The 11,371-nt window shown below is 33.7% G+C and overlaps 1 protein-coding gene across 7 annotated transcripts in view; it reads right to left on the bottom strand.

The window, feature by feature from the left end:
* LOC124368897 (fasciclin-1) overlaps positions 1-11,371 on the bottom strand; it is a 340,962-nt gene that overhangs the window by 60,076 nt on the left and 269,515 nt on the right. For all 7 annotated transcript variants that reach the window (XM_046826405.1, XM_046826402.1, XM_046826407.1 and 4 more), the window contains exons 5-6: positions 2,154-2,250; positions 148-325 (exon numbers count right to left, since the gene is read on the bottom strand). In XM_046826405.1, the coding sequence (XP_046682361.1) occupies positions 148-325; positions 2,154-2,250 (275 nt within the window). The remainder of the gene's footprint in view (positions 1-147; positions 326-2,153; positions 2,251-11,371) is intronic.

The raw sequence follows: 11,371 nt of genomic DNA, 5'->3' as shown, positions 1-11,371 counted from the left end.
GAGGAAGGCTGTAGCTCGAGGGTTCGATTCCCAAAGAAGGTAATAAAAATGATCTCCTTATAAATAACCCCTTAAAAATCAATTTTCACTCGCAATAGACAATTTAGCACAAGACAGAATAAATCGTGTAATTGTTGTCTCACATACTTTTGCTGCCCTTGAGACTGTGCTCGGTTTTGAAGGAGATGGTGACCTTCATCATGTCAGTAAACGCGAGGGTCTCATGCTCGACCTCCTCCTGTGCAGCGTTCGTGAAGAGTACCTCTCGAGGGATCACATGGCCGTCAATAACCTTCTCGTCAATCTTCTCTGGCCGAGGAGGTGGCTATAGGAAACAGTCACAACCATCATATATGTAAACAATTGTGACAAAATACGCAATAAAACTGATACAAACAACACAAACAACAACAACAACAACAATGTACAAACTCTAGTTTATACCCCAACTCAAATTCTCACAAATCGTTTATGTGCTCAGTGCACTCAACTTTGCACAGTTAGTAGGTAGTTCAAATGAATCGAATGTAATAAAACATGGTGTTTAGTTATTTGGTGAATCATCAGTGATGACGTGGTACTGTGATCAAGTGTAATACTTGACAACTTACTTCTAAAATGTATCATTTTGATTTATACACTTTTGAACATTACTATGGAACTTGCCACAGTAGGTATGTTTAAGCTTTGATGGCCTTGTTGTATGGTAATATCCGCGTAGTTTTATTAATTATAACTCATAAAAACTGTCATTACAATGTTCAAATTGTCCTTCTAGCCTTTATAGAGTCAGCCAAAGCCAAATGAGGCTTTGTTTGGCAACTGTAAAATAAAAGTAATATGAAACTAAACAAAATAAATTCGGGTATCAAATATATCACTCCTTAATGTGCTTAAGTCGTAAGATTTTTTGGTTCTCTTTTTTAATTTTTTGGCCAAAGGGATGCACATATAAACGTTCGTGTTGTTTATATTTGCACAACACTTGTAGAAATATTCTAATAGTAATTTTGGATTACTTTTATTTTAATGTTATGATCCGTATTCAGACCAAAAAGTTCATTAACAATAAAGAATGAAATTATCTTTCGAAAGTATTCATACATGAATGGAAAGACAGGGTCAATTATTAAACTGTTATGATTATTCATGTAGAAGTGAAAAAGGAAAATTAAATTTTCTGTTTGATGAAATAACACCAAGTTTATTGTTTTTCAAGGGCTGAAATATTGGATAACAAAACAGTAATAACGATTGACTCTCTTTGTTTGATAGCACTCACTTGACCTTTATGAAATAAATGCTGAAACAGTTTTGATACACTGTTTCCACTTCAACTCCTACAGTTTAACAGGTAATATCACAAATAGCTTCCACATTTCCTCAGTATATACGTCATTTCCACGTAACTGAATACGTAGTCAAATCTTTTTCTCAGACAATTCCAATTAGGAAAATACTAGCTATGTTTTTATTTTAATTAAACCGAGTCAACATAATAATATAATTATGAACCACTATCCAATTATTATCGATATAATCAATGATTAAATCAACCGGACGATACATTATCTAGTTTAATTAAATATACATGGATTATATCAGTCCCCTGATCACCAAAACCATTGTCTGTTGATCAATCCATTATGTTTATGAGGCAATTATGGTATCTATTATATTTAGTATAAGCCTCGCGTATACCCACACCGTCTGCTATTACATAAACTCGGAAATGTTTTAGCTCTTTTCGTTAATGAGTTTGCTCTATACTTTTTTAGGCTAGCAAAGTTTTAGAATCCCTTCCCACTACAATGGGTGAAAATATTATTAAATGAATCCTTGAAGGAAATGAAGAATTTTCTTTATGTTTCGAACTGCATTTCCTAAGATATATTATTATGGTATTGTATTTTTTTCATTGCATGAATTAAAAGTTAATTTGTTTTAAATTAGTATTTTGCAAGTCCGGTGTTCTAACAACGACGTTTCAAACGAAGCACATAGTTATATATATATATATATATATATATATATATATATATATATATATATATATATATATATATATATATACATACATAGTAGCTATAATAGAAATCAAATTTTAGCATTTGACTCCAATATGATTTATAAGTAGTGATATTTCAGCTTACCTGGAAGCCCTCATCTACAGGAATAAAGAATGTATATCTTCCTTCTGCCTTGAATATGTCAGCCTTTTTCATGAGCTGAACCCTCTGCCTAAACGATCTGCAAAATATAAAAAGTGCTTAGGCGTTAACGCTTTCCTTCTTTTGGAAGAGCACTAAATAAAATAAATGGTTAAGTAACAAATACAATGATTACACGTTTTGTTAAAGTTCAAATATTTACCGGTGAAGTTAACATTTGGAAACTGCTTTTATTTCATTATCTAATAAAATTTCAAACAATATTTATTGTACTGTAAATCCAAGGGATTATAAGGGAAATTTAAAAAATTTGTAAAATTAAAAAAAACTATATTATTATAATTACAAAACATGCAAAACACTGGGCACTGTGTCGATTTAATGGGTATTGTTCGTATACGTATGCATATTATAAAATTTCAAAATTAACATTCTATTATTATTCTGGTACAGTAAGAACCTTTGGTTTATATCTGTTTTATGTTTATACTAATATATTAGCAGTTGGGTTTATGAAGTATACAACGCAAGTACTCAAACTTAAGTTAATTAATCGAAGTGATTTAAATACACAAACTCCTAAAATTATTCAAAACACTTTAAATAATGTAAATTAATATTTCACGAACTGAACCTTTAAGGTTTGGTGTTGGGAGCGTTCTGAGCACCTTGAATATTATATACATATACATATATATATATATATATATATATATATATATATATATATATATATATATATATATATGATACTAGCTGCGAAATAAAAATTGTCTAAAGACAGTTGTAATCACGCAGCTAATACGATAAACTTCATATCTTTCTCGTAATAGCCACAACCACAGACGATGACAATTGAGTAAAAGAAACCAATTATAAACATGCCAGGATATGACAAATAAGGGGTAAAACAACAGAGACGAGAATTAAAAGAATAAATATAGAGCAAGAAATACTGAAGCTAAAAGTCAAATAACGGCTAATACGAAATTGACCATATAAAAGCCTTCTTTTTACCTATGCTGAACAATAACGCATGAGGCGTTTAGACATTCCTGACTGGATATCCATTCAGTCCTCATTCCACTCCGTTTTCATTACTCCGTCTACGCCAGTGTTGTAATTACTTCCTTTGTTCTGATCGGCTTTGCTCACTAAGCTTACTTTGATCTCCGCTGCTCTTTCTTTCTCATCAAGGATTATCTTTTCTTAAAAGAACAACTCTTTTAAGACTGAAAGGTTTTTAATTGTGTTTGGACGGGATGTGCTGTAATTTAAGAGGTTAGTCAGTTATGGGATTGGTATTACTTTATCAGGCAGAAGACAAGGATATAAATACTCTTCTGTACCCCCGACTGTAGTATAATGTTTCTAACTCTCATTTTATCTTCTTGGTAGAGTATAATTTTCAAAACGATTAGTCTTTTAAAATTCGAACGGTTTTATTCTGTTTTACCAACCAGTCCGCATAATTAAGCATGTAATATCATGTCATTTTTCAACGCAAATAAACTGAGTGGTTCTAAATTTAGGGGTGAGAAAAACAAGTTCTGTACCACAATATCTTGCAATTTGCTTATAAATTAAAAAATAGAATTTAATTTATAAGCAAGAACAGAATAGTATTCCTCAGTCCTACATATATCTGCCTTATTTCTACGAGTATATGAAAAGCTGTTGCTTCGGTCATATTACATTATTTTGACTAATAATTACTCGAAAAGTGTGGTTCTGTCAGAGTCAGTTTAAACAAAACAAATATTACTTTTTATGTTGGTTACGCACTTGCTATTTTATTTATACATATAAGTATTGATATAAAGTGATAATAGTTTATTTGATCAATTATTTAACAATAATGACTTAACTATTAACTGTACTAATTGATTTAATTCTGTACTGGTAGTATTTAGCAAGTCAGGTTAAATTGATGCTGTAGTTTTTCTTCACCATGTGGTACAAGAAACACAACGTTTTACAACCGGTATCTACTCCCTTCGTCAGGTGTGAAACCGTAAAAAAAATGTTTAAAATGCAATAAAGAAAATTTCGCATGTTTTACAGGAGAGGGGAATTCGACCTTTTTAGTTTTTTTTTTAGTTCTTTAAGTATAATGTATTAAAGATACAGAATATTTGTTAAATGTGAACAAAATTTAGAGAAGTGATTTAATTTAACAAAAAGGTGTTTTGTAGCTTTATATAACAACACGCTCCAATGAATGTCTCTCCCAATTATGTTGTTGATACATACAATGAACTAATACGATGTTTAATTTCCCTAATCTTGTATGAATTACGGTCCTAAGTAAGGAAGCCAGGTCCAGAACAATAGTTATTTTTTATAATTTTATCTTAAGTAATTAATTGTAAGGTAATTTAATCGCAAAATTCTGTATGTAATTCTAAAACTGGAAAATATTTTTCTTGAAAACAGTCCAGTGGTGTGTTTTTTTATCTTGTATACATACTTGGCCTTAATCAGAACACAAGTTTTCGACAGGATAACAAGATGTCGGACATTTGCCATCGTTATGGTTACAAAAGGTATAAGACAACGTTTCGAAGATTGAAATCTATCCTCTTCGTCAGGGTGTGGTGTGTGATTGTGTTTCTCGTACGCGTGACTTGTGCACGGGACTTGCATTCTCAGCAGTAACAACGCCTGGACTAGACTCCAAGTAGCTTTTGAGTATGTTTGAACCCTTTTCTTTCCTTGCTTTTCTTCTTTCTGTTTTTTATTTTTGTATGTACTAATATCTTACCCACCTGACGAAAAGGATAGATTCCAATACTCGAAACGTTGTTTTTCACCTTTTGTAACCAACCATAACGATGGCAAATGTCCGAAATCCTGTTATCCTGTCAAACCTTCCATCGCCAACATGAAAATTTAAACAAAGAACAAGTTTCCTAGTTAAGAAATTTTTAAAGACGGAGTTTGGTAAAAAAAATAACACGTGACTTTTTGCATTCTTAACGACATAACAACTGGAAGTTATCGTTCGTAAATGGCTTTCTTCACATGCCTAATCGCAAAAATAAATATGCTAAATTTTAATGTAGTTTTCGTTTTTAGCTCTACTGGTTAGTTTGTGGTTAAACTTCAAACTCGAGTATCTAAACTGTGTTATCTAAGAGTAACAATACCTAACTTGGTGTAAGACCGATTGCATTATTTTGAATCCATGCATTATCACGTATTTGTGTCAGGACAAGCTGTTTTTAGTAACAACATGCAACTTAGTAAGCAACTTATTTTCGAAAGTGTTGGAGAAAGTTGTTAGACTGAAAATTAGGATACTGACATGTGTGTTTTCTCTCGATAAACCTATTCTTTAGGACGTAACTATATTTTAATAAACATAAAAAGAGCGCTTCTTGCGTGACATATACAGTTTTGGTTAAGGAGAAATGCTGTTTATGCGAGTCAAAAATGTAGTTAGTTCGATATAACCGTGAAGAAACTGAACTAAAATATCATCTACGAATAAACACTTTATCTTAGATTTAAATTGAGTTGAACCAAGATTGTAATCCAAATATTTCTATAAAGACGCTACTAAGAAAGGGTATCTGGAGGAAAGAAGACCCCATTGCCATTCATTCGTCAAGTGTTAAATTGAGTGCACAAATGTGAGTGAACTTCCATGCTTACCATGGAAGGAAATTAGGGTTTCCTTACAATAATTCTGGAATCGGTACAGCTACTTGAAAAGAATTGAATAAATAAATATGCTTTTAATATCGAGCGTTTTTCAGACATATCTCAATGTCAGACATATCTCAAAAAACTGTGTACAGTACAATTCAATGTCAAACATCATTCTTGTGACTAGTATTATAACTAAGTAAAATAAAATAAATAATCCTGATCAACAAGGCAGGTACAACACTTTTAGATAGATCTTAAATTGAAAACTAGAAATATGCCATACACTTTCGAGGAGGCCATTATACATGGTGAGATCGAAACAAGAGAAGCTTCTCCTGGCCACCTCCTGTCTCACTTTTCGGAAATGAAGCTGTTTATCACGGCGGGTGCTACGCTGGGGGTCATAATAAACAGTATTAAGGTTTCATTCAATTTGAAGGTTTTGACTTCTTGACAAAGTTACTATAATTTATAGTAAATGAATAGGTTTGTCCAGCAAGTAATGTTGGTGCAACCAACAGGACGTTATATAATCTTAGCTCCGTGCACGATTAATTCCAAATACAGTAAAATTATATTAAACCGACATCTCATAGTTCGGCAAGCTTTATAATCCGGCAACTTATAGCTCGGCAAGCTTGATAATCCGGCAACTTATAGCTCGGCAAGCTTGATAATCCGGCAACTTATAGCTCGGCAAGCTTGGTAATCCGGCATACTAAAGGTCGTCACGCTTGATAATCCGGCATCCTATAGCTCGGCAAGCTTGGTAATCCGGCATCCTATAGGTCGTCACGCTTGATAGTCCGGCATCCTATAGCTCGGCAAGCTTGGTAATCCGGCATCCTGTAGCACGGCAAGCTTGATAATCCGGCAACTTATAGCTCGGCAAGCTTGGTAATCCGGCATACTAAAGGTCGTCACGCTTGATAATCCGGCATCCTATAGCTCGGCAAGCTTGGTAATCCGGCATCCTATAGGTCGTCACGCTTGATAGTCCGGCATCCTATAGCTCGGCAAGCTTGGTAATCCGGCATACTAAAGGTCGTCACGCTTGATAATCCGGCATCCTATAGCTCGGCAAGCTTGGTAATCCGGCATCCTATAGGTCGGCAAGCTTGGTAATCCGGCATACTAAAGGTCGTCACGCTTGATAATCCGGCATCCTATAGGTCGTCACGCTTGATAGTCCGGCATCCTATAGGTCGTCACGCTTGATAGTCCGGCATCCTATAGCTCGGCAAACTTTGGTAATCCGGCATCCTATAGGTCGTCACGGTTGATAGTCCGGCATCCTATAGCTCGGCAAGCTTGGTAATCCGGCATCCTATAGGTCGTCACGGTTGATAGTCCGGCATCCTATAGCTCGGCAAGCTTGGTAATCCGGCATCCTATAGATCGTCACGCTTGATAATCCGGCATCTTATAGCTCGGCAAGCTTGGTAATCCGGCATCCTATAGGTCGTCACGCTTGATAGTCCGGCATCCTATAGCTCGGCACGCACAAAATATTCAGTAACGTATTCCTGCACAATGCAATACATCAATTATTTTTAATTAATACGCTATTTCCGTTCGTGGTGGACGTAGCGTTTACGCGGGCGTGGAGAAGAGTTTATGCATCATATTCCGCCGACTTCGGGTGATGTAGGTTACACTCTAGTCACGTGACTGAATGTGATTATTAGTTTATTTATTATGTCTACATTATTTATCTGATATATCCAATAATCTGCATATTTGATTCGGCATGCCTCCAGACCAGACCGTGCCGGGTGAACGGAAGTTTACTGTATCAGGTTTGTGAAATTTAAAAGGCCGTGCATTTGCGGAACATTTGTAATGGCGAGGAGTTAATTTATGCCTGAAAATAACTGAACTCATTTTTGTTAATAGTAAGTTTATAATAAGTATTAATTCTGTAGAACTCAACACTAGTATTGTCATATGGCTAAACATATTCTTTAGCATTCAATGGGAAAAATGAATAAAAAGTAGAAACTACTTAGTAGTAGACTTGGAAACGACAATTTTTGAAGTTAATATAAAAAAAGACTCATTCCAAGTAGTAGTAACTTACCCAGGCCGGAACGTAAGAAGAAGTTACTGGGTAGTTATCAGTAGTATAGTATAATCTACACGGGAGTACTTCTTAGGCTTGAGATATGACTTTTATCAAATATAAGACCAGCGATCGCGCAAAACTGAACATAATTCAATGTTTGGTTTCCTAAGAAGGTTGACATAATTTTCTACGACACTGGAGAGAAATAAGGGGTGCATAAGGAAAGTGTGTGATAATATAATGGATTAGGTTCATTCAAAGGGAAGTATAAGCTTTTAAAATAATCAAAAAAGAATTGCGTTTAAAAACCAAAATTATTGCGAACTTTTAAACTACACGTTTTATTACATAAGCTAGAGTAGTTGTGAATTGAATTCAAATAATCCAAAACATTAACATAGTTTGAATTATCTACCTTTTATAATCTTTTTTAGCGTTGGATGATTCTTTCCAATGGTAAAGCTCTACAGTCCGTAAATTTGGAATGCCAAAAATGGTTGTAACAACCAAAAACTGATGAAAGTACAGCTTTCTTTGTATTTCCGTTCTACTATATTATGTAAACCAAATAGTAATCTTAAAATCAAAATGTTGAGTAATAAAAGATACATATAAACAATTTATTGACTAATTTTGAATTGAATTCCACGAAAACAATATACATTAAATTAGTTTATATATAAATCTGGCCTTATTAATCACGCTATAAGTGCCTGTCTTATGATAGAGTTTTAAATAGGTGAGGATAATCAACTTTGAGTAATTTCAAGCCGATAATAATACGCACTACTACTTGGTCTTGTCAAATATCTGAGGATAATCAACTTTGAGTAATTCCAAGTCGATAATATTACGCACTACTACTTGGTCTTGTCAAATATCTGAGGATTATCAACTTTGAGTAATTCAAAGTCGATAATATTTACGCACTACTACTTTGGTCTTGTCAAATATCTGAGGATAATCAACTTTGAGTAATTTCAAGTCGATAATAATACGCACTAACTACTTAGTCTTGTCAAATATCTGAGGATAATCAACTTTGAGTAATTACAAGTCGATAATAATACGCACTACTACTTGGTCTTGTCAAATATCTGAGGATAATCAACTTTGAGTAATTTCAAGCCGATAATAATAATACGCACTACGTCTTGGTCTTGTCAAATATCTGAGGATAATCAACTTTGAGTAATTTCAAGTCGATAATATTACGCACTATTACTTGGTCTTGTCAAATATCTGGGGATAATCAAACTTTGAGTAATTCCAAGTCGATAATAATACGCACTACTACTTGGTCTTGTCAAATATCTGAGGATAATCAACTTTGAGTAATTTCAAGTCGATAATAATACGCACTACTACTTGGTCTTGTCAAATATCTGAGGATAATCAACTTTGAGTAATTTCAAGTCGATAATAATACGCACTACTACTTGGTCTTGTCAATTATCTGAGGATAATCAACTTTGAGTAATTTCAAGCCGATAATAATACGCACTACGTCTTGGTCTTGTCAAATATCTGAGGATAATCAACTTTGAGTAATTTCAAGTCGATAATATTACGCACTATTACTTGGTCTTGTCAAATATCTGGGGATAATCAACTTTGAGTAATTCCAAGTCGATAATAATACGCACTACTACTTGGTCTTGTCAAATATCTGAGTATAATCAACTTTGCGTCATTTCAAGTCGATAATATTACGCACTACTACTACTTGGTCTTTGTCAAATAGGTGAGGATAATCAACTTTGAGTAATTTCAAGTCGATAATATTACGCACTACTAACTTGGTCTTGTCAAATATCTGAGGATAATCAACTTTGAGTAAATTTCAGGTCGATAATAATACGCACTACGTCTTGGTCTTGTCAAATAATATGAGGATAATCAACTTTTGAGTAATTTCAAGTCGATAATATTACGCACTACTACTTGGGTCTTGTCAAATATCTGAGTAATAATCAACTTTGCGTCATTTCAAGTCGATAATATTACGCACTACTACTTGGTCTTTTGTCAAATAGGTGAGGATAATCAACTTTGAGTAATTTCAAGTCGATAATATTACGCACTACTACTTGGTCTTGTCAAATATCTGAGGATAATCAACTTTGAGTAATTTCAAGTCGATAATAATACGCACTACGTCTTGGTATTGTCAAATATATGAGGATAATCAACTTTGAGTAATTTCAAGTCGATAATATTACGCACTATTACTTGGTCTTGTCAAATATCTGGGGATAATCAACTTTGAGTAATTCCAAGTCGATAATAATACGCACTACTACTTGGACTTGTCAAAATATCTGAGGATAATCAACTTTGAGTAATTTCAAGTCGATAATAATACGCACTACGTCTTGGTCTTGTCAAATATATGAGGATAATCAACTTTGAGTAATTTCAAGTCGATAATATTACGCACTATTACTTGGTCTTGTCAAATATCTGGGGATAATCAACTTTGTGTAATTCCACAAATCGATAATAATACGCACACTACTACTTGGACTTGTCAAATATCTGAGGATAATCAACTTTTAGTAAATTTCAAGTCGATAATAATACGCACTACTACTTGGTCTTGTCATATATCTGAGGATAATCAACTTTGAGTAATTCCAAGTCGATAATATTACGCACTACTACTTGGTCTTGTCAAATATCTGAGGATAATCAACTTTGAGTAATTTCAAGCCGATAATAATACGCACTACGTCCCTTGGTCTTGTCAAATATCTGAGGATAATCAACTTTGAGTAATTTCAAGTCGATAATATTACGCACTATTACTTGGTCTTGTTCAAATATCTGGGGATAATCAAACTTTGAGTAATTCCAAGTCGATAATAATACGCACTAACTACTTGGTCTTGTCAAATATCTGAGTATAATCAACTTTGCGTCATTTTCAAGTCGATAATATTACGCACTACTACTTGGTCTTGTCAAATATCTGAGGATAATCAACTTTGAGTAATTTCAAGTCGATAATATTACGCACTACTACTTGGTCTTGTCAAATATCTGAGGATAATCAACTTTGAGTAATTTCAAGTCGATAATAATACGCACTACTACTTGGTCTTGTCAAATATATGAGGATAATCAACTTTGAGTAATTTCAAGTCGATAATATTACGCACTACTACTTGGTCTTGTCAAATATCTGAGTATAATCAACTTTGCGTCATTTCAAGTCGATAATATTACGCACTACTACTTGGTCTTGTCAAATAGGTGAGGATAATCAACTTGAGTAATTTTCAAGTCGATAATATTACGCACTACTACTTGGTCCTTGTCAAATATCTGAGGATAATCAACTTTGAGTAATTTCAAGTCGATAATAATACGCACTACGTCTTGGTATTGTCAAATATATGAGGATAATCAACTTTGAGTAATTTTCAAGTCGATAATATTACGCACTATTACTTGGTCTTGTCAAATATCTGGGGATAAT

Source organism: Homalodisca vitripennis, chromosome X (genome assembly GCF_021130785.1).
Source record: "Homalodisca vitripennis isolate AUS2020 chromosome X, UT_GWSS_2.1, whole genome shotgun sequence".
Taxonomy (NCBI): domain Eukaryota; kingdom Metazoa; phylum Arthropoda; class Insecta; order Hemiptera; family Cicadellidae; genus Homalodisca; species Homalodisca vitripennis.
The sequence above is the reverse complement of the archived record's forward strand: the minus strand, read 5'-3'. Positions and strand labels throughout refer to the sequence as shown.